Source organism: Heterodontus francisci, chromosome 37 (assembly GCF_036365525.1).
Source record: "Heterodontus francisci isolate sHetFra1 chromosome 37, sHetFra1.hap1, whole genome shotgun sequence".
NCBI lineage: Eukaryota > Metazoa > Chordata > Chondrichthyes > Heterodontiformes > Heterodontidae > Heterodontus > Heterodontus francisci.
Window position 1 is genome coordinate 22,850,029 of NC_090407.1, and position 24,736 is coordinate 22,874,764.

General features: G+C 43.0%; 1 protein-coding gene across 4 annotated transcripts in view; it reads right to left on the bottom strand.

Moving 5' to 3' along the window:
- acap3a (ArfGAP with coiled-coil, ankyrin repeat and PH domains 3a) overlaps positions 1–24,736 on the bottom strand; it is a 338,239-nt gene that overhangs the window by 39,530 nt on the left and 273,973 nt on the right. For all 4 annotated transcript variants that reach the window (XM_068017295.1, XM_068017293.1, XM_068017296.1 and 1 more), the window contains 4 exons: positions 7,057–7,169; positions 5,094–5,145; positions 2,269–2,369; positions 1,223–1,334 (listed from right to left, as the gene is read on the bottom strand). In XM_068017295.1, coding sequence (XP_067873396.1) covers positions 1,223–1,334; positions 2,269–2,369; positions 5,094–5,145; positions 7,057–7,169 — 378 coding nt within the window. The remainder of the gene's footprint in view (positions 1–1,222; positions 1,335–2,268; positions 2,370–5,093; positions 5,146–7,056; positions 7,170–24,736) is intronic.

The window sequence follows — 24,736 nt, forward strand, 5'->3', positions numbered from 1 at the left end:
GGTACCTTTGCTGCACTGTTGGAGGTGCCGTCTTTTGGATGAGACATTAAACTGAGGCCCCGTCTGCCCTTTTGGGTGGGTGTAAAAGATCGTACCACACTATCCAATTCCAGTTGCCTTACAGTTCGTTTTCTGGCCACAGGATTTTCCCCGATCCATCAGAGCAACAAAAGTGGCGACAGCTGACACTGCATGTCGGAGCTCTGACTCGCGAGATACAGGTTTACAATTAGCAGCGTTTGATCCCAGGAGTGCTGAGGATGGAGTGTGTGTCAGACTGCAACTGGCAGATCTTGTACTTGGGGTACTAGCACTGGGGTACGGAACAGAATCAGGATATTTATGTAAATTATCAAGCCTGTTGACAGCAAGTCAGAGGTTATGCTGTTTTACAGTAACAGGAACATTGTACCATGTAATACACAATGTAACATTATATAATAACATGGGAAGTGTTTATCTTGCTAGCCACTGCCTAATCAATGTAAAACCTTGAGGAAAACTGTCTGCTGATGAGGTTGTGTTTAATGTGGCCTGTCACCAATGTTCTACCTGCTCAACAATTCCCGGTGGAACACGTGCTCTAGGCACATCTTGAGGTCATATTGAGGTTAATTGCTATTGCACAGAAAAATCTGTCTCTAGATCAGCAGCTGCTTGTAAATCTTCTGATTCCTCTCATGGTGGGGGGGGGGGGGGGGTCATCAAGGGCAGCAGGCAAAATCTGTCCTTCATTCTTTTTTTCACACTTAGATTTGAGCTTGATCAGGTGTGATTTCTTGCTGCTTTATCAATGTGAGATTTGAATCATTCAGGTGCAAATACGCTCTGCACATTGAGACACCTTTGAGTGTGGTGTAATGATTGTAAGTGTCGAAGATGATTGGAGCATAAACAGCCAGCTAACAGGGTAGACCAGGCCTTGGTTGTGCGTTTCATTCAAATGTTAGCACCTCTGGCAGTGCAGCACTCCTTCAGTACTGCATTGGAGCGTTAGTCCAGTTTTTTCTACTCACGTCTCTGGAGTGGGACTTCAACCCACAACCCAGAGGCGAGAGTGATACCAATGGAAGCACGGCTGACACCAGGCTCAGCTGTGATGTTCCGAAGATTTAAACAGGGAAATAACTGGAGGACAAAAGAAAAAGACGAAAGTTTCCATCACAGCTGAAATGACACTCAGGGATGGCACAAATCATATGAAAGGTTGTGCGGGACTTACGTTGATGTAGTTATTATCCGGACTTTCTCTGTATGCAGTGGCAATACTAGCCTGCACTGCCTGAATCCAGGCTACTCGTAATTTTTCAGAGTCTGCCTGCAGCATACAGCTCCTGTAGAAAACAAGTGTGTTGTCAGGGACTGGATAATATTTACTGTCTACAAGAGGCCATAGCATGTTTTAAGTTCCTTTGGTACCTTAAATGCAACATTCAAAATGATACATAGTGAGAATATGGTGACTGCTGTCTTTTGCTGAAACAGGTAGGAGTAAACCTATCGAATTTCATAACTTGATTTGAGAAAGTAAAATCCATGAACTGAAAGTGGTTCTAAGACTATCCTCCTTCCAAAGTCAAGTCTGATCTAAAATCTAATCTTTGTCTTAAAAGAACAATCCAATTCACTCTGGTTTCGATACAAGACGAAGAGGATAGGCTTGTTCAGCTTGCATAAAAGAGTTGAAAGCTGAAATTCATGAATTTACTTCCGAACCCTAGACCTTCCCAAAGGCCAGGGGAAAATCCACACAGGCCTATATCAGTAGGCCCGGTCAAGATAAGTGACCGGGCTGGCAGTACATTGGTATCTAGGCTCTGGAGACAGGGATTTGATATATGTTAATGGCCCAGACTTGAGCATAAATGGTATAATTACAAAGTATACAGATGATACGAAACTCGGAAATATAGTAAGCAGTTAGGAGGATAGTAGCAGAATTCAGGAGCACTGGTGAAACGGGAGGACATGTGGCAGATGAAATTTAATGTAGGGAAGTGTGAAGTGATACATGTTGGTAGAAAGAATGAGGAAAGGCAATATAAACTAAATGGTACAATTTTAAAACTGGTGCAGGAACAGAGACACCCTGGGCGTACTACATAAATCTCCAAAGGCGACTGCACCATTAATGTAAGAAAAATAAACAGAGGATATTGACCATCAGACACATTTTTATTGGACTCTGCCTATTTAGGTTCACAGATGGAAAAATGGCCACTGGACAAGATTCTGCATTCAGGCCACTATTTTCTGCTGCTCACTCACTTGTTTGGAGAGACAACCTCAAAGCAAAAGCGTCTCTCGATGTCCTCACAGGGTTTGACAGAACAAAGTCGCAAATCCTCGACTACCACTGTTAGTGCATCCTGAAAGTTTAAACAAAACAGTCATCAAAAAAAAGCAGACGGATCTTGGGTTGGAGAGAAAGAACATCATTTCATCCAATCGCGAATTGAATTACAATCAGAAATGATTCCCACTGGTAATGTTAGTAAAGGCCTTCCCAAAGAGAGATTCAAACATATAGTTGAAGAGATTCCTCAATCCAATCCGATCTGTGTTGTTAGCTGATCTTAGGTTGGGCAATCGCAAGAGTACAAAAACTACCCTCAGTAAGCTAGGGAGGGGCAAACTTGAATAGGATTCTTGCTTGTGATCACTATCCAGTGATTGTTACTGACACGGGTATGTTTGTGGATTTTGGGTGGAGACAGAATTGTGATATTGGTGCAATTTTTGCTAAGCTGGTAATTGTTGGGTTTTGAAACCTATTGGACAACAACTTGTGTGTGTACATACAATGCCTATACATCCCAAGGTGCTTCACAGGAGTATAATCAGAAAAAAATTGACCCCAAACCAAAGAAGGATCCCCAATTTCACAAGGTCAGCTGCTTAGCATAACTGCAGATTGATATTACTGTATCCTTCCCATGATCTCTAGTGTAATCGCTGCTGCCTAGCAACCCTGGACACCCACATTGGGCCATCGGCACAACTGAAAATGGTATGCAGGATGAGCAAACTTCAGAGTTAGTGGCTCATCTGCCAAATGCTGCTAAAGGACTGAGATGCCCCCTGAGGTGGATGCTGCATTAGGGGGTTGCAAGGACAGTGACCCTCTGTGCCAGTCCCCAGCATCGCAGCAAGCCTGTGAGGAGCTGGAGGAAAGTTGGCAACAATCGATTGTTACTTTCATGCCAGCTCTGTTCTGCTGGGGGCCTACCCTCCCTCTGCATAGTGGGCTCTGGCAGAATTGTGATTACTGCCAATCTTCCGATGCCAGTTACCTGCTTTACAACATCAACAAAAACAAATGTATTGTGCTTTTTTTTTCTTTCATGGGATGTGGGCCTGGCCTGCATTTACTGCCCATCCCTAATTGCCCTTGAACTGAGTGGCTTGCTAGACCATTTCGAGGGCATGTAAGAGTCAACCACATTGCTGTGGATCTGGAGTCACATGTAGGCCAGATGTAGGCCAGACCAGGTAAGGACAGCAGATTTCCTTCCCTAAAGGACATTAGTGAACCAGATGGGTTTTTACAACAATCAACAATGGTTTCATGGCCATCATTAGACTAGCTTTAAATTCCAGATTTATTAATTGAATTCAAATTCCACCTTCTGCTGTGGTGGGATTCGAACCCATGTCCCCAGAGCAATACCTGGGTCTCTGAGTTACTAATCCAGTGACAATACCAGTACGCCACCGCCTCCCCCGGACATAATAAACATAACATAATAAAACAGCCCAAGGTACTTCCCAGGAAGTTATCAAACAAAAAGTGACACCAAACCGAAGAAGGAGTCATTAGGACAGATGACCAAAAGCCTGGTCAAGGAGGCAGGTTTTAAGAAATGTCTTAAAGGAAGAGAGAGATGGAGAAGTTTAGGGAGGGAATTCCATCAGTTGGGATCTAGTCGACATGACCACCAATGGTAGAGTGGAGGATCCACAAGAAATCAGACTTGGAGGAGCACAGTGATCTCGCAGGGTTGTAGGGCTTGAGAAGGTTACAGAGATAGGGAAGGGCGAGGCCATGCAGGAATCTGAAACATGAGTGTGAAATTTTTTTTTTTAAAAGTCGTTGGTGGACCGGGAGCTAATGTAGATCGACATGGGTGATGGGTGAATAGGACTTGGTGCGAGTTACAATACAGGCAGCAGAGTTTTGGATGACTTCAAGTTTATGGAGGGTTGAAGATGGGAGGCCAGCCAGCAGAACACTAGAAAAGTTGAGTCTAGAGGTAACAAAAAATGGATGAGAGATTCAGCAGCACAATTATGTTACACCATAATAATGACTGCTATTAGTCTTGGCTGCGCTGCCCTTTTATATGAATTAGTTCACTGACGATCAACAGCTAGGACTACACATGAAGAATGGCTGACTACAGGAGGTACTAAAGCACAGCCAGTATCCATGGCACTATAGCCCAGGACCAGTCAACACCTCCAGAAGGGGAGAACATTGGAGTGGAAAAGTACAATGAGAAAGCAAGCCAGTACTTTAGACACCTGAAAATAAAATCCAATGCTCAAATCCTTTTGAAAGGGCAATTTTCTGTGTTGTTCTTTCACTGAACTCCTACACACTCTGAATACTGTAGACGTGGCTGTGAAGTCTGATGTGTTTTATACATTATAAATTCAGTTGGTCTAGAACTGAGCTGCAGTTTTCAGAAATATTAAAGATTATTAATGCTGTACGGGTACAGTCATCTTTCCCATTGTTTCCACCGCTGGCCACAGTTGCTGTCCTCCCTGTGTTCTCCTTACTGCTGAGGGATTGCAGCCTCCCACATGACAGCAACAGTCCCTGTTCCAGCAACATGAGAAGCACTGGACAGGGACTTAATTTTGGTGAGACGTGGGCAAACTGTATGGTTTTCCTTTAGGCAGGATGCCCTGCTTGTGTCAGGCTTTCCAGCTCAAGATCTGACTAGCTGCAGACAAAAACCCTCAGACTGCAAAGACCTCATAGCTGCAGCAGCACAAAAATAAGAGTTTAAACAACCAGAATTTGAAGCAAGGAGCAAATTCTCTCTCTGAAAAGTCAAGTAACCATGACGCTGTGGAACTGATACCTTCATCTTCTTCTGGTACACCAGCTGACTGTTTTGTATTGAAAACCACCTCCTGAAAATAAAGTTAAGGACAAAATTCACAATTAAAAGCTATCAGACATTTTTCATAATAAAGCAAATGAATGAAAACTTTTTTTTTTAAAAAGTATCCTGATGTAGTAAAGTTGTCAGTTTTCTTTGTGAAACCAAAAATATGGGAGTTTGATTTAAATTAGATTCAGAGATAGGTCAGGGTGATAGATATGGGATTTCTGCTCCTACTAGTTAATAGACACTTTCTATCAATGATAACCTGTGTGTCAAGAACAGAAAAAATGAGCTATCAATTTTCCAAACCAGCCGGTTACTCACGTCAACAGGATTAATAGGCTGCAGTCTTGGGGGACAGCAGAACAAAGGAAGTGCAGGAACATTCTGTGGTGATAGATATGTTACCACCAGAGGACTGGATTGAACGACCAGCGCACTCACAAAGATAAAGGGACAAAACTGAAACCTTTTCCCAGTTACAATCACAAAGACAAACAACATCCTTCCCTTACAGACTTAAAATAAAAGGAAAGGCTTCCAACATAGAACTGCTGCAGACTGGAAACCTGAGTGCAGAGGTCAGAATGCTTGATAGCGATCGCTGGAAAAAGTCAGCAAATTGGACATCCTCCTCACTGGCCTGATTCTTTGACCCTCAGTCTTGTTGAACCTCCACACTGGGAGCCTTGTACCCTATACACGTACATTAGTATCTCTCAACATATCGGAAATATTCTCATGCTGCAGGATATATTTGGCATTATCTTGTCAGTCTCAGCTTTAAGAATCCAATTTCTCAAGCATGTGGTGGGGAATCCCAGAAGTTCCAGTTTTATCTGGGTGAGAAGTGTTACAGGAATGAAGGAGCTAAAAAAAATAAACACGTGGAACTGAATGAGCGACCCGTTTTACTCATTAGGGTGGGATAATGAGGTTGGGACATACTCTTAAAAGATGCAGACATCTTTAGAATTTGTAATGCAGGAATTCCAGTGCACAAACCTACTGGCGGATTCCAGGATTCACACACAGGGAATGCAGGGGTGCACTCTCTTAGTGCAACACTGTGGAAATTGACTCAATACTTTTGCCACAAATACACATTCAAACAAGATGCCATGGTTAACTGGGAAGTTGGCATACCCTTTAGACATCTCTAAAAATGCTGACAACTGTGCTCTCCTTGGCATGGGCAGAGAATGACCACCCCACCCCCTCTGGCTTGTTCAATATAACCAAAACTGGCAAAGCTTATCCCTCACAGGGGTGCCCCAATGCAAATATTAATTATAGCTGGAATTTGAATACATGGTTGGGAGTCTGTTACTCTGCCTTTGTAACTACTGGGTCTCTTTCCCTTTTCAGTCTTAAAATTGATGTCCATATTTTTTGTACTATTCCCACTGCATTGTGGAACGCCAGCCAGAATTTTAGCACCCGTTAATAATGAAGATTTGTCAGATAGACACTCTGTATGACCCAAAAGTGAGAGGAGGTGGTTAACCTACATTGTCCATTAGTTTCTTTCAGTACTAACTAGGTTCCAAAACATCCAAATTCTCAAAGATGACTGCTGCTCTAGGCAGGAGGGAAAATAAACTAAATTAGCCATATGGCTTTAAAGGAATGGTTCACTCTGCATGCTGTGTTTAGTACAGTAAAAGGACGTTGGACTTTCATGCAAATTTGATGAATCAAACTTTGTTTCAGAAAACAACTTCAAAAGATAGGTGACGCTCCTGAAGTTAATCCCAGTTTTAGGGTGCATTTACACCACAACTTTCGCTTGCACCAATGCTAAACCCAGAAACTAACTATAGCTCTGGCATCACTGAATATGATCAAACACAGAACTCCTTGGCCGATCACTATTATAACATATGCGTATATTGTTCCCAGTTTAGAAACACAATTAAGAGGAAACACCACATACCGGTTCCACGTCTTAAATGCATTACTTGCTCTCTTGAACAAATAACCTTCCATCACCACACCATTAGGGGCATCAATATTGAATTCAACTTTGGAATCATCGTATGAGAAGTCCTGTGGATGGGGAAAAAAAGAATATTTGTGATGAATATAAATACTTTGACACTCAACTATATGACATCTTGGCTCTCAACAGTTGATGACATTGCTGCCAATGTTAACATCCATATGACCTGGCGACCAATGTAACAGCAATGGATACTTCTGAATATTGGAAAGGCTTAGAGTCACAAAGCATTATGATTCATTCTAACTTTGCTCATATATGTGACCAACAGGGATGGGTTCATTTTCCAAACGTATGCTGATAAATTCAGCTCTACTTCGTCACCATCCTCAATTCCACCACTGTCTCAGTGATTTCAGATTGCTTATGACATCAAGTTGTGGATCAACCAGAAATTTCTCCAACTGAACACTGAGAATATTGATCTATCTTACTCACCCCCACAAAAACTCTGTAGTCTTGCCCACAATGCCATCTCGCTTCCCAACTACTTGCTCCAGTTAAGCTAGATGGTGCATAACCTTGGTGTCCGGGAGGATGTCATTCATTAAGATCATATACCTCCATCTCTGCAACATCACCTGCCTCTGTCCCTCAGTCCGAACATTGTTGACATTTTTAAGTGCTTTCACTACTGACTTGACTTCTCTCCCAATCTCATCAGTTTTCCTAGCTCCATTCTGCTTAACTCCAACTCATCCAAAACTCCACTGCTCACATTTCATCTTGCCCACATTCTGACCTGTATTACATCCACTTGCCCATCACTACACCTTCATTTAAATTAACTGGGTCCCACCCCTGCAAGGCACTGAATTTGAAATTGATGTTCCAGTTTGCAAATGTCTCCATGGCCTTCCATCCATATCTCTGCAACCTCTCCCAGCCCATAGCCTACATTCCTCTTTCTGACTTCCTGTACATTCTTATGCTTCTATTTTTGCTGGCAGTCTTGATTAGTGCTTATCCTACTCAGGTTGGTGTAATGGTAGCACTCTTGTTTCTAAAGCAGAAGGTTGTAGCTGCAAATCCCACTCCAGGACTGGAGAACATAATCCATGCTGACACTTCAGTGGGAGAGTGCTGCATTACCAGAGGTGCTGTCTCTTGGATGAGACATTAAAGTGAAGCCCCATTTGCTCAGAGAGACATAAAAGCTCTTGTGGCACTTCTTTGAAGAAGAGTAGGGAATTCTTCTAGTGTGCTGTCATATACTAATCATCCCAAAATGCAGTCCTCACACTGATTGAAAGATGTCCAGAAGCCACTAGATGGAGCCATTATTCAGGAATCTACATCCTGAGGTTCAAAACTGTCACCTGCAACTTAACATCGGGAAGATTGGGCTCCCTTGATGGCGCAGTGGGTAAATAGACTGTATAGCACAGTGTTGAGCTTCACAAACCAGGACAGTCTCAGGGTCAATCCCCAGTGTTTACCACCTCAACTCAGGTGGATGTTCAGATGCTACAAACAGCCTTAGTGTCCTTGGGCTAGGACAAAGGGGGAAAATCAGCAAGGGATTCCTAATAGCTATCAGTGAACACTGCCCATATGTGAATGTTGGCTGAGGACAGGAACAGAACTGAATGTGGGACCCCTGGGAGTTGGATAGCTTGCCAAAATTCACTGTGTGGTCTCACAATGGGCAGAATCTGTGAAAATGTACCCAGCATGACACACTTTGCTTTTTTTTTTAAGTGTGAGAGAAAACTGAGACAAATAGAGAATCCACAGTCTCTTTCAGAGTTGAAAATAGAAATTCACAAAGTAATTTTCTAGAATCAGTAACCAAAGCTGTTCAACACTGCGATATAATGCACTATAGTTATTTTTTAAATCCAATCTGACAGCTCACTGGAAATTGTCTGCACCCAAACTAAAAGGCTTAAAAATGTGTTAATAAATATATGTCACATAGCAGGTATTTAACTAGATCAAATGGAATTCTGACATACAATGGGACTGAAATCTCCTCTATCCATGGTGCTGAAATTTCAAGTCATATAATTCCATTTATCTAAAAACATGCCATGACTGGATCCGTCTAATTAGATATGTCCACAAACCCATCCAAGCAGTACTAATGACAGCTAATCTAATTAAACATGGCCTGAAGTAAGACAAGCACCATCAATAAGGAGGCCAAGACTTTGTCCTTTACCATTTCATGTAATAGAAAGGTCAGATTCTTCATCCCATGCATTTTTTATGGAGAGAGGCAGGCTTTTTAAAATTTTACTTCTTGTCATGTGGTACCAAGGATACTCGTTTTTCTCCCAACTATGACTAACGGTTAAAATGTAAGACTGCCCAACCACCCATGCTTATGAATAAGATATGAAGTCATTTTGGTTCAGAAACCAAACAATGTCATTTACTGCATTCTCACAGTTCTATGCTTTCAAATGACTTTGACAGCCTGTCCATGGCCTCATTTATTAAATTCACATAATTGGCAAAGTTTGGAACAGGTAAAACTTGTACCAGAATTTTTCAGTCGATCCCAATCTTCGTACCAGTGCTGCTGCTGTACTGGTACTATCGAGTGATGGAGAGAGAATGGGAGATAGTGTTGGAGGTAGAGCTTTAAAGAGGACATATCATTATTGGTTCAACAACTTACACTTTCTAAGCGCAAGTCCAATTCTACCAAAATGGAGCCAACTTAGTCCCTCTGGGACATCATAAAGATCATTTAACATCTCTGCAGTAAGATGCTTAACAATACTTTCCCGGAGCCCCCATCCCCAGGACCACGCTGGACTCAATAGCTGATGCTGTGGGAATTACCTTCTTTCATATGGAATGAAGAAACTCAGGCTCAGTGAGCCGGTGGATGGGCAGATATTGATTGGTGTCAACAGCATAAAATCAAGGCACTAAATGCTAACTATGAATCTGATTTGCAAGTCTGGTATCAGCATATTAATAAAGCAATGTCTACACATCTCCAACACAAAAGAGGTACTGCTTCCTTAGTGCAGTGAGGAGAGATAGCAAGAAATCATCTATTACCAGATACAGCACCTGAAGCACTCCAGTAATATATTTTATTGAAAAATCACAGATAAATACACATAGTTGCCAATTTACAATGAAATATATCAGCATAAAAATTATTTATGCACATATTTTGAAATTAACATCTCGCGTCTCTTCTTGCTCTTTTAAGACCAAGTCAATCAGAACAAATTCTCCTCCTGCGTTAAAGAGGCAACATTTGCTTTCTTTTCATTATTTCGCTGATTAGCTGCAGTTACATTCAAGGAAACACTAAAAAGGCCGCGCCCCTAACTTTGCCAACTCACCAGCCTGTAGTCAAGTCTGCCAAAAATCTTCATTTTTCAAACGGGTTTAAGACTCGCTGCTTTAAAAAAAATCGTGAGGACTGAAACGCAAGAAGAACAGCAAGCCTCTGAAAGTTTTTAAAAATCACAAATACATCATCTCCACAATCTTCCCAAAAAAAAAGTGGTTCGATGAAGCTAAGGTTCAGTTTTCAATTGCAGCAATAATCTTGTTGAACGGTGAGAAAGTCCTCTTGACAGCTTGTCCCCTTGGCCTTTGGAGAGCTGCTGTTTGTTTGTCTGTCTGTCTCCACTGAATGCCGACGCTGTACTGTCTGTTGTAGAAGTGTGTCAGACCCACAAGACCCACCTGCCTGCTCCTCATGCCTCTAGTCCCACACAATAGCTCCCGTTAGCATACAGCTGTCACTCTCTTGTAATTGCAGCTCTGTGGGTTGGAGTTGCTCTCGCCGACTGCGCCCACAGCTCCCCCGCCAGGCTTAACCCTTTATGCCCTCTGCTCACCAGCAGCAAGCCTTCCAACAACTACCGCAGAGAGTAAGGGCAAAGGGTTAAAGCGAGAATATAACTTCACATGCATTCCGCAGCCACCACTGGCTGAGGGCTCCTCTCCAACAAGGCAACCCCACCCTCCCTCAGCAGCAGATAGGACGAGACACTGCACATGCTCAGCGGTAGCTGTATTATTCCAAGTCGAAGACTCCATCTGCCTCATTCTGTTCTGGCATCCCTGCTTAATCAAGCAGACACCAGTCGTCTACCAACCACTCCCCCCCCCCCCCCCCTCCCTTCACTTTTGTTGCTAAGGAATAAATCAAATTGCTTTCTGTTTCATAAAAAGGGCAAAAAGCCCCTTATAGTACAGGAATTCTTTTTAAAAATCCTTTCAAGGACACAGAACAGACTGAAAGTTAAGATGAAAGGATCCTTGTTGGCCTGTACAACACGTGAAATATTTTACACATTAAAAGGCTAGATTTCCTTTTTTTTAAATTAAGTATTGCACTATGTTTTGGATGCAATATGTTGAGATGTGTTACATTCTAAGAATATTCAGTGTACATCACAGTGACTTTTACTGAGTGGCTCGGGTTGAGCACCACCCTGAGGATTTGATTCCAGGGAGCGGCAGTGGTTTGAGTGTGTAATGCTATGCTTGCCCAGTGTATCTGGTTCTGGTTGTGCTGCTGAGGCATTGCGGGTTACCCTATCCAGATGGGTGCAGCATGCTCCAGCTGCTTGGTGTAGAAGCTGGGTGAGAAGTGTTGTTGTCAATTCAGACCAGCACAGGTCAGACACAGTGACCAGATCTGGAAGAATTTCATCCAGTTTGGCTTCTAAGAACATGTAATTTTCTTGGACTGAATTATTTTCCATAGTGCCTCAACTGGGTGCTAGGGCTTCTGCTGATGGCATCTCAGTGGAATACACTGGCCGGCTGTAGTTAGAATGAGAGCCAGGAGCTCATCAATGTTGCTACAAAAGGGCAGTTATAAAAGGAAAAGTTTGCATTTATCAAGCGCCTTTCCTGTCCCCAGGATGTCCCAAAGCACTTTACAACCAATGAAGTCCTTTTGTAAGGTTGGAAATGCAGCAGCTAATATGCACACACCAAGGCCCCACAAACATGTTTTAGTGATGTTTGTTGAGGAATAAGTATTGGCCAGGCCACTGGGGAAAACTCCCCTGCTCTTCTACCAGGCGCCATGCGATCTTTTACATTCACCTGACGGTGCAGCAGGCCTCGGTTCAATGTCTCACTGCACAGGTCACTGAGGAGCTTTGTGGTATTTTGAAGGCCAGAAGATGATTGCATTTCCCAGCATCACCCTCCGCAATGCATGACATCACCAGATCTGTGGTGAACTATTTGCACCAATCTCTAGGAAAGCTTAAACTCTTTTTTTCCATTTACACAAGAGTTAAACAACAATAATTGCCACAGTACAAATAAATACTTTACAAATAAATTCCAGACTGAAGAAAAGGGACAAAGACTGGGAACTTTACTCTTTGAAAATATTACTGTCTCAGAAACTGGAGAGACAAGCATGAATTGAAACAGCAGGGGAGACATACAAAAACACAATTATGTGTTGCAGCAAAGAGGACGGATGCTCCGATTATGGGAGAAGGAGAAAACCTAAAAAAGATAACAGATATCCCAGAAGAATAAATAGAGCAGAAAATCCTGACCAAGGAGAGGGAGAGGTATAAAAATTAAAGAGTGAAGACTGTGTAAGGTCTATGAATATTAAATCACTGTATAAATCTTTGAGCAGCTGATGTTCTTTTGTTGACGTACATTCAGTGACCTCTCAGATTAACAGGAATAAAAGGTTTGAAGGTTGAGAAATTCAAGTGACAGAAGCAAGCAAAACGAAAGTTTAGGGTCAGAAATTAGGCTGTCTGATATTATTGCATGAGCATTCAATAGACTGAGACCAAATTCCTTTGCTTGCTGTTTTAACAGAGTGCTTAGCCAGGTTAATGTCACTCTTAAAATAATGGACAGAGGAGTTAGATCTACCTGTGCTAAGTGTTAGTCCCAGCCTAGAAGGTATTACCCTTGACTGGCCCCCAGTGGCTTAACAAGTAATTGTGCTGTCCAAAGTGGAATTGGTTCACACAGATCGGCAAGGCCCAGGTTCTATTCCTGATCTTTTGAGTTAACTGATTTCAAATGTGATAGTAATAATGAACATAACAAGTTGCATTTATATAGCACCTTTAACATTGGAAAATATCCCAAGGCACTTTCACTGAAGTGCATTCTGAGATAAATGGGCACCAAGCCTAAGGATGAGATGTTAGGATGCGTGACTAAAAGCTTACTCAAAATGGTGGGTTTTAAGGAGAGTCTTAAAGGAGGAGAGGGAGATGTAAAAGTGGATAGTGCTATAATTGATCTCCATTCTCGAAATCTGGGGGAGGTGAAAACAAAATTAGTCAAGGATCCCTCACCTCATCATTCTTCAATTCAGTGAGTGTTCCTGTACATTAGAGCATGGCTACCCGACCCGAACCCGACCACGTGTCTCTCTTCCAGATCTGGCATTCGGACTTGGGCCAGGTCGGACACAGTGCTGTCTTTTGGTCAGGGAGGGAAAAGTTTCCAGATTTGAACAGCCAGGATGTCAAGGCAGGAAATGTGCATCCGGACTCGGCACAAGTCTGCAGTGAGCGAGTCCATCCAAGGTAGAGCACAACCTCTTTAATATCATCAACTTCATTCTGGTGGTTGGGTTGGGTCGGGCATGGGAAAAAAATCAAAGGACTTGGGCCAGGTCAGGCTCGGGTCGGATGTGGTTCTGTCGGGCTCGGGTCTGGTTTCAATTGCAGACCCAAGCAGGCCTTTACTGTACATCAGATGAAGTGAGGACTAGGCTCCCAGAGACCAAATAACCCCCTGTTGACACTCATGCAGAAAGTGGCATTTGTGTAACAGCCAGTGCCCATGAAACCACATCCTGGCAAGAATCAGTGTCTTCATGAAAGATGGAGAGAACACTGTGGAAATAAAATACTGTTATACTCAAACTACACTCCATTCCTGCTTCCACAAGTTTAGGATTTAATCGGATTCAAAAAGGATGTAACCTGACATTAACAGAAGCGAACTATAGAATAAATATGAGATGGAAAGATAGCATCTACAAATAGATACAATTTACTGCAATCCTTTCATTATATCAAGCTGTAGATTTGATATTTTTGGCAGTCACATTAAAAGAAACATTCCAGCCTGTAGCAACAAGACCCAATGCTGGCTGATATTTCATGCCTCCCTATACGCTGTAGTGCATTATATAAATGGCCTATTTTAGTCATCACTTACATAAGCACAGTCAACAAGAATATGTCACCTTCAGTTTTAAGGCTAGTTGAATTTCTGACATGGTATTCTTATTTTCTGCTTATTGTAATTTTAACTGTACCCGACATAATGATGTCACTCACCACTTAATGCCCAATGCACACGTTTTTAACGACAGTATTTACAGATAATACCCACTGGCAAGGCTCTGGTCAGACGACTGCAGGACTTTTGTACTTGTCAAAAACAGACGAAGACGAGTGGCGAATGGACTGCTAGTTACTGACGTGATGTTTTATGCCCCCTGTAAATTACAACATTGGCACTGGTGTGGTGGCAATACCATAATGTAAATGAGTGATGCCACAGCTACCAACAATCATATTGGAAGGCGGATTTTCTGAGCTCATTTAGAGGCAACAGTGCTCGTGGCAGTGAATGTAACTGGTCATCATTTTGTTCTGCCCATGGGTGGTCTGAGTGACTCATGTCTTTTGCACAGGGCAGCAATGCTGGTTTGGTTGTACAGTGCTGACAGGACAGTGCATTGGTCCATATAGCTTGTTGGCAGAGCTGAACATACACTTGCAGTGAAATGTATCAAACAGTGGAAGCAATTCACTTGACCTTGTTCCTTGAGGTTCAGGTAGAAGGAGAAAGGGCTCTGCCTACATAAAGTGCTGGTCTTGCAGGGTGGGGGTTATTATCCTTGCCTGAAACTGCTGTTCCCTTTTAGTGTAGGGCTATATTACCCTCCTGGAATGCAGTTTCAGTGTTCATGGGGAGGGGCAGCCAGATGGTGCAGGGCTTGTGTTGTGATGGCCCTCAGGAGTTGTAACTCATCTGCCTGCTTTCCTTTTAGTTCCTGATGGTCAACATTGGTTTCTGAGCTTAGACCATGTCTCAGAACTGTTTCAGCCCTGTATGTTGTGGGGAGGGCAGTGCTCAGCAGGGTGGGCTGGAGCTTTTGACTGTTAGCATCTGAAACAAATAAAGTGGAGCATTCAACTTCACTGTGATGGCCCTTCCTAGAGGTGACATTGGCGGACTTATTCCATTTGTCTTGGTCAGTGGATATGCATTTTGGCTTGGCGGGAGTTTCCTTTTTCTAGACTAGCAAGTTTCAGCACTACTTTTACATCTGGGTGTCAGAAGCCAATTCCTGGCCCCTCAGATGTGCATGGGGGCATCCTTCATAAGGGATATGCCTTCTAGTTTGGAACCTGCATTCTGAGCTGAATTCCCTGATGTTTCAGATAGTGTTGAGGAGCGATGTGGGGCCATTAGTTACATACATTACTGCCTTGTGTTCATTTCCTGCACTCTGTTCTCTTTAGATACTTGGTCCTACTGCCCAGGGAGGGAGGGGTGGCCCAGCCCCCCATTCCTCATTAGATGAAGAATACAGGCGAGGTATGCTCATTAGCAAATAACATGGACGCAGGGTATAAATAAAGAATTTTGCAACACTTTCACTAAGTGTTACTGAATGCTAGTCACTAATGGTGTCACAGCATTTTTAATTCTCCAGCAATAGTGCTCTGTGCAAACATTGCAAACCGCTGTTGTTTCTTCTTCCTGATCCCCTGTAATGATTTGATTATTTTAAGTTCTGATGCTATCAGTTGTAAAGGACGAAGTTTTGTTGAGATGAGGCCACCTGCTCCATAAGTGGAAGATAAAGGACAACCTGAAGTGCAATTGCAGCCATTTGTCCCAGACTGTGGAAGAGATCACAACAACCTGCCCACTAAGGTCTGTTGTGAAAGGTGCCTCATCTCTCCACTCAGTATCTCAGGAGGCCATCGAATGGATAGTCAAACTGGACATCCCATTATAAGCTTTCCCTGTCATACAAAAGTAGTAGTAGTTCAGATAAAAGTTCAGTATCCAATTTCCCTAGGGGTAAAGAATCAAATAACCAAGCTAACGCCTGCTAACAGATAACATCGAAAAGGTAAAGTAAGTTGGGCATCTTCTGTTTGGAAAAGATGAGACTTGAAGGTAACCTAAGTGAGGTTCCCAAGATTACTAAGGGCACTGATGGGTTGATCTGGATAAATGGTTTACAATAACAAAGGGTTCAAATATTGGGTAACAAATTAAAAAAGGATTCTATGGGAATAAAAAAGAAAAATCAGACAGATCCTTTTTTATTACATAAGGGTGGTAGAATTATAGGAATAGTTTATAAGGGAAGATCATAGATTGAAGAAAACAACATAAATGGATTCAAGAGGCAATTCATGTGTGTCTGAAGAGGGAAGGAATCGAGGGATACGGCAAAAGGTGGGATTAAGAGCATTTCAAGACAGATTTTTGGGACTAATGGTCATTTTCTGGTTTGTAACTGGGAGCCAGGAAATGTTGCCTTAGGGCTGAATTTTATTCGGGCACTGTGCTACTTGGCGGCGCCCTTTAAATTCAGCAGGGTGCCCACATTCAGCGGCCGCCGAGGAGCCCCCCTGATATTTCGCGTGGGGGCTCATTTAAACAGTGGGGGCAGAGGGCCCACTCCTGATAACACGTGGGGCCGGCCGCCGTGTCCCCAGCAACGATGTCCAGTGCCACCGTGTAGGCTCCATTTTTAAAGGGCTTTAAGCCCTTACAAATAATTATAGTTTTTAAAGGGAAAATATAATCGATTTTTATTAAATATAAAAATAAGTGACGGAGGCCCTTCCCCAAACCCCCCCCCGCCCATTGCCTGAAATGACCATCAATTGATTTTTCAAATACCCGAACTTCCCCCCCCACCCCCAAAGCTTCAATCTTTTGCCCTTCAACCCCTTTCCACCATCCCCACATCCAATAAAAATCCAATTTATCCTACACTCCTTCCTCCCTAAAAATTTTATTCCGAGGTTCTCGCCTCGGAACTCCGGCACGCGAAGGCCGAACAATCGACGTGGGATGGCAGGTAAGTTATTTTGGAAATCTGCATATGGAGATGAAAGGCCCCCCGCTGCCGGTAATATACAGCAGGCCCTTCTCAACGTTGCAGGTTGAGGCGGGCCTCTTCCTGCAGAATTCTATGTAAATTCTACGTAAAATTCAGCCCTAAGTGTTACCACAATCAGCAATCACTAGCAATAAAATGATGAGCAATAAAAGTCCGCAAGCAGGACCCTGAGCTTCCGGTTGCTTGCCATTTCAACACTCCTCCCTGCTCTCATGCTCACATCTCTGTCCTGGGATTGCTGCAGTGTTCCAGTGAACATCAACGCAAGCTCGAGGAACAGCATCTCATCTACCGATTAGGCACACTACAGCCTGCCGGACTGAACATTGAGTTCAATAATTTCAGAGCATGACAGCCCCCCACTTTACTTTCATTTTTAGTCATTTTTAGTTATTTTTTCTTCCTTTTTTTTTACATTCCTTTTTACATTTTTTACAATCTTTTTTTGCATTTATTTCATTTCATCTTAGTTTGTTCAGTTTGCTTACCCACTGTTTTTTTCAGGTTGTTTTTCTTCAGGTTTGCACTTGCTGCTGTTCAATATTCAGTATATTCACACCTAATCTGTACTAATGCTTTGTCTTTCAACACAGCATTAACATATTGTTTGCCTTTGCTCCGTGACCTTTTGGTCAGCTATGTGGCCTGGTCCAATCTGCACCTTCTCCTTTGTTATCTCTTGCCCAACCCCCACCTCACTTGTTTATAATCTGTGACTTTTCTAATATTTGTCAGTTCCGAAGAAGGGTCACTGACCCGAAACGTTAACTCTGCTTCTCTTTCCACAGATGCTGCCAGACCTGCTGAGTGAATCCAGCATTTCTTGTTTTTGTTTCAGATTTCCAGCATCCGCAGTATTTTGCTTTTATTATAGCAATAAAATGATGTTCCCTATCGTTAAGCAAGCCATTAGAGAGCAGCTGTCTGAACAACAGCTTGCAGTCCACTGTCCAGCAGTTATGCTTCCCCGAAGACAATATCTTGGTTTGTTTCCCAAATGACAAAATGCTGTTGTACGAAAGGTGCATGCCAACAACAACCTGCAATTAATAGATTCACTGAATCATACAGTACTGAAGGCCATTTGGCCCATCATGCTTGTGCTGGTGCTCTGAACGAGCTAACAATTAATTTCACTCCCCTGCTCTTACCCCCCAAAGCCTTAATTTTTTTTTTCCTTTTTAAGTATATATTCAAATCCTTTTGAAAGTTATTATTGAATCTGCTTCCACCACCAACCAATACATTTCTGATCGTGACAACTCTGAGTAAAAAAAAGATTCTCATCTTTCCTTGGATTTTTTGACAATTATCTTAAATCTATGTCCTCTGGTTACCAACCCTCCTGCCAGTAGGAACAGTTTTGCCCTATCTACCCTACCAAAACCCCCTTGTAACTTTGAACACCTCTATTAAATCTTTCCTTAACCTTCTCTGCTCTAAGGAGAACAATCCCAGCTTCTCTCATCTCTTCACATAGCTGAATTCTTTCATCCCTTCTACCATTCTGGTAAATCTCCTCTGCATTCTCTCTAAGGCCTTGACATCCTTTCTAAAGTGTGGTGCCCAGAATTGAACCAGCTGAGGTGTAAGAAGTGATTTATAAAGGTTTAGAATAACTTCCTGGCATTTTTTCTCTATGCCTTTATTTAGATCTTCAAAGGTTTATGTACGCAAGCAGTAGTATAGCGTATTTAAAGCAGTGGAAAGTCCCAAAGTGCTTCACTAGAGGTGAGAGTGCACACCGTCCTTAGTTGAATATTTCCTTTTCTGCTTTATAAATGATAGTGGGTTTCCCCCTTCAGGGACACAATGAATGGACAACCCCTAGCTCTGCAATCCCCGTTTGTAGGCTGGGAATTTCCTCACAGCTATTCCCAGTCCGCTGCTGTAACTTCACTGAAAGTGGTGGACAGGAGTTCCATTGCACTTCCGGTGCAGTTGCAGAGTGGAACGAGTGCAACCCTGAGGAAATTCCTGACACTTCCACAATGTCACAACACAGCAGATTTTAACCAATTGGCTGTCCCCAAGCTGCTTCTCACTAACAATTTTATAGCAAAACAAAAAGCTTCACAATATAGGATGACTGAGGGATACTAATGAGTGTGTAGTTACCTCACTTTACAACATTTTGAGTTAGAGGAAATTCAGAAAAAAAAACAGCTCTGCTTTAATTTGTTGTCAACGGTTGTTTTTCAGGAGCAGGAAAGGAGGCCACCATCAGGACTCAACACACGGTGTTAAAACTATTTCTATTTCTTGCCTTTACAGGTGATAGCTGTGCAGATCACAGCTGCTGATTCTTGCTTACAGTTTACCAGGGAGTGCATGACATGGTGACACATACAGTAGACTCACTATCATGCCTCTCATTCCAGAAGCATGGAAACAGGAGTAAGGCATTTGGCTCACCAAGCCTGTTCCACCTTTCAATTAGGTCATAGCTGATCAATACCTCAACTCCTGCTCTTGTTTTATATCCCTCGATTTCCACACCTAACAACATTGTATCAATCTCATGGAGAGTAAGGGGAGAGTGACAGCAGTGGATCAATTAGAGGATAGTCTGTCACTATAAAACAACGTGCCTGAAATGCTAGGGATCTTGTTCCACCATTGGAAAGAATACCTGGCTACCAACTACCAACGATGTTGATGCATCCCAAATCACGGGAATGGGGTCACTTAAATAGTTGGCATTGGCAGCCTGCCCAAAAATAATCGGAGGGCACCTCTGCCCTGCAATAGGGGAGTCAAAGGCCTTTATTGGACTGACCAGGTCAGTGAGATACTTTTGTGCCCCCTGAGGAACACAGGGAAGGGCCTGACTTGTATTTGCATAATCCAATGCTGGACTTACTGCCCGATTCTGTGTGCAAGTGTGTTAGAAAGTGAACAATTAACCTGTGAGCAGTGGATTATTTGAAGTCTGCATACTAGAATATCATAAACCATTAAAAAAAAATCCTTGGGGAAATGTTCTGTTAATCTCTCACTATTGACATCATATTTTCCAGAGGCATTGTTCTTAAGAGACCTTCCTACAGTAATCCATCAATTTAGGAAGGGATGTCAAAGTCAAAGTTTGCACATCTTGTGATACAAGGAAAATGCTATTCCCTTGAAAAACCCTGCCGTTTCATTTAACTGATGGAGCCTTAATGACTTATAATGGCTTTTAAGAGCAATGTCTTTCCATTGCCAACTTTCCTTTTAAAAATATAAAACAAGTTGCTTTTGAAGTGCAGTTTTCTGAAAAGTGCACTGGATGATGCCTTGAACATATCAAGTGTTTGAAGAGCAGCCACCATTAATAATGGAGCTTCATGTGCAGGAACACGAGTCTCCCTCAACATCAACATGGTGACATCATCCACGACAACTCAAATGTCCCAGTGCGTGAATTTAACTCATTCATTGCCTTAACTGTTCATAAAGTTTGTCAAAAAAGGAAACACGAGGGCTTTTAGACGACACAATTTAGCCAAATCCCCTCACCTTTCTGTTGCTTGAATGGAGCCCAAAAATTGGGGTTGCAGCTTTGTAACTCACTGTAACTGATGTGGCTTCATGTAATTAACACTGCGCATTTCTGTTCATCAAATTGCAAAGAGCAGATTATAGAGCTTCAGAAGGTAGAGCGATGATAGTTGTGGATATCAGGAATTTAATTTATATGAGAGAAAGAGTAAAGTCTTGCATTTATATGAAGCCTTTCACATCCTCAGGACATCTCAAAGCACTTTACAGCCAATGAAGTATCTTTGAAGTGTGGTCACTGTCATAATGCAGGAAAAGCAGCAGCCAATTTGTGCACAGCATGATCCCCTGATGTGATAATCTGTTTTAGTAATTTGGTTGAGGAATATATGTTGACCAGGACGCTAGGAGGAACTCTCCTACTCTTCTTGAAAATAGTGTCGTGGGATCTTTTACGTCCACCTGAGAGGGTAGATGGGGGCCTCAGTTTAATGTGTCATCTGAAAGATGAAAGAGTAAGAGAGCTGGTCTCATTAGAATATTTCCTCATTGTCTGATCCACCAAAATTGTTCTTTACGACAAGAGATTCAAACATCAGGAATACAAGTGAAAAATTGCAATATTAGTAATAAGAAGGGCTGTGAGAGGATACTTTTCACCTGAAGGTTATCAGGGATAACCATAAAAACACACAATATAAATGTTTTAAGAGGTGACTGCATTCCAGGAGAGGGATGGCATTGAGGATTATGATGACAAAATGGGTTAATGGGATTGAGATCGATCTAAAGAGATGGGTTTTTCCCATTTCTAAAACTTCTCATGTTAAGTGCTCTGTTAGCCTGGGCCATCTATAATTACTGTGAGAATGAGAGAACAGCAGGAGCAATAGCAGCTGGGTTGAGTAGCATTAGACAGGTCCATGAATCAACTGCCTTTGTTCTCCAGCATTTCAGCAACTTGGGAAGGGTGTTTTTCAATCAGTGCAAGAAGGTCCATTACTCTCTGAAACTAGCCAGATCTTAACAACCGGCAGCAGCCGTGGTCAGAACAATTGACTCCCAATTTGCGACAGTTTTCTACATTACTGGGCCCACGATTTTCCCAAGTAATGTAGGTCTGCACGGATGTGATTCACTTAGAATTCTTAGCTGGGGAAATACGTCAGGGTGGCCTAGGCTGCATAGATAAATGAGCACAAATTGTTCAGCTTGGACAAATAAGAAATGCTGATTATTCAAGGTAATTTAATGATGACTGTCTGGAAATTATTGGATATTTGTGGACAAACACCTAATGTGCTCTTATTATGTTCCTGTCTCTCCTATTTTGGCAAAAGAGTCAACCAGATTTAAAATAAGTGGCTTACAGCTTGGATTAAAATGGTGGACAGTAACATTAAAATATATATGTCTTATTCATATCTAATTTTTATTAATTAGATAAATTTCAGTTGTTCTCTCAATAATACTGTAAAGATAAAGGATTTATATTCCAAGCCCACCGAAGCATTCTTTTTCATATTCCAAGTCAAATGATTTCACTTTGCACTCAGCTCATATTGCACATTGGTAACGTCCATTGTACTTTCCCCTCATCATTTCCTCCTCAGCCTTTTGTGACGGGGGCTCTTTGATAAGATTATTGAATGTCTCCTACACATATGTGTATTTGGACAACTATTCTTATTAACCTCTCAGCATTTAACAGCATGGTGATAGTGATCCCAGGTTTATTATTGACACCGAGCAGATCTGGATAGCTTTGTGGCATTTACACTTTGCATTTTTTCAGTAGAAATAAGCCTGTGTATTCCAGAGACTGTTTGCTGGTCATGGGTTTAGAGACTCACAAGTCGTGTCCTTCCTCCAATTCATTGGCTGGTACACTGGGTGTCAATAATCACTCCTATTTTTATTTACCATCAATCATTTTTTTTCTTTTTTTTAATTCATTCATGGGATGTGGGCGTCGCTGGCCAGGCCAGCATTTATTGCCCATCCCTAATTACCCTTGAGAAGGTGGTGGTGAGCTGCCTTCTTGAACCGCGACAGTCGATTTCAGGTAGGTACACCCACAGTGCTGTTAGGAAGGGAGTTCCAGGATTTTGACCCCGCGACAGTGAAGGAACGGCGATTTAGTTCCAAGTCAGGATGGTGTGTGACTTGGAGGGGAACTTGCAGGTGGTGGTGTTCCCATGTATTTGCTGCCCTTGTCCTTCTAGTTGATAGAGGTCGTGGGCTTGGAAGGTGCTGTCTAAGGAGCCTTGGTGCATTGCTGCAGTGCATCTTGTAGATGGTACACACTGCTGCCACTGTGCGTCGGTGGTGGAGGGAGTGAATGTTTGTAGATGGGGTGCCAATCATGCGGGCTGCTTTGTTCTGGATGGTGACGAGCTTCTTGAGTGTTGTTGGAGCTGCAAGTGGAGAGTATTCCATCACACTCCTGACTTGTGCCTTGAAGATGGTGGACAGGCTTTGGGGAGTCAGGCGGTGAGTTACTCACCGCAGGATTCCTAGCCTCTGACCTGCTCTTGTAGCCATGGTATTTATATGGCTACTCCAGTTCAGTTTCTGGTCAATGGTAGCCCCTAGGATGTTGATAGTGGGGGATTCAGCGATGGTAATGGGGTTGAATGTGAAAGGGAGATGGCTAGATTCTCTCTTGTTGGAGATGGTCATTGCCTGGCACTTGTGTGATGCGAATGTTACTTGCCACTTATCAGCCCAAGCCTGGATATTGTCCAGCTCTTGCTGCATTTCTACATGGACTGCTTCAGTATCTGAGGAGTCACGAATGGTGCTGAACATTGTGCAATCATCAGCGAACATCACCACTTCTGACCTTATGATTGAAGGAAGGTCATTGATGAAGCAGCTGAAGATGGTTGGGCCCAGGACACTACCCTGAGGAACTCCTGCAATGATGTCCTGGAACTCAGATGATTGACCTCCAACAAACACAACCATCTTCCTTTGCGCTCGGTATGACTCCAGCCAGCGGAGGGTATCCCCCTGATTCCCATTGAACTCAGTTTTGCTAGGGCTCCTTGATGCCATACTCGGTCAAATACTGCCTTGATGTCAAGGGCAGTCACTCTCACCTCACCTTTTGAGTTCAGCTCTTTTGTCCATGTTTGAACCAAGGCTGTAATGAGGTCAGGAGCTGAATGGCCCTGGCGGAACCCAAAATGAGCATCACTGAGCAGGTTATTGCTAAGCAAGTGCCGCTTGATGGCACTGTTGATGACACCTTCCATCACTTTACTGATGATTGAGAGTAGGCTGATGGGATGGTAATTGGCCGGGTTGGACATGTCCTGCTTTTTGTGTACAGGACATACCTGGGCAATTTTCCACATTGCCGGGTAGATGCCAGTGTTGTAGCTGTACTGGAACAGCTTGGCCAGAGGCGCGGCAAGTTCTGGAGCACAGGTCTTCAGTACTATTGCCGGAATGTTGGCAGGGCCCATAGCTTTTGCAGTATCCAGTGCCTTCAGTCGCTTCTTGATATCACGGGGAGTGAATCGAATTGGCTGAAGTCTGGCATCTGTGATGCTGGGGACTTCAGGAGGAGGCCGAGATGGATCATCAACTCGGCACTTCTGGCTGAAGATTGTTGCAAATGCTTCGGCCTTATCTTTCGCACTGATGTGCTGGGCTCCCCCATCATTGAGGATGGGGATATTTGTGGAGCCACCTCCTCCAATTAGTTGTTTAATTGTCCACCACCATTCACGGCTGGATGTGGCAGGACTGCAGAGCTTAGATCTGATCCGTTGGTTATGGGATCGCTTTGCTCTGTCTATAATCCTGTGTTGTAGCTTCACCAGGTTGACACCTCATTTTGAGGTATGCCTGGTGCTGCTCCTGGCATACCCTCCTGCGCTCTTCATTGAACCAGGGTTCGTCTCCTGGCTTGATGGTAGTGGTAGAGTGGGGGATATGCCGGACCATGAGGTTACAGATTGTGGTTGAGTACAATTCTGCTGCTGCTGATGGCCCATAGCGCCTCATGGATGCCCAGTTTTGCATTGCTAG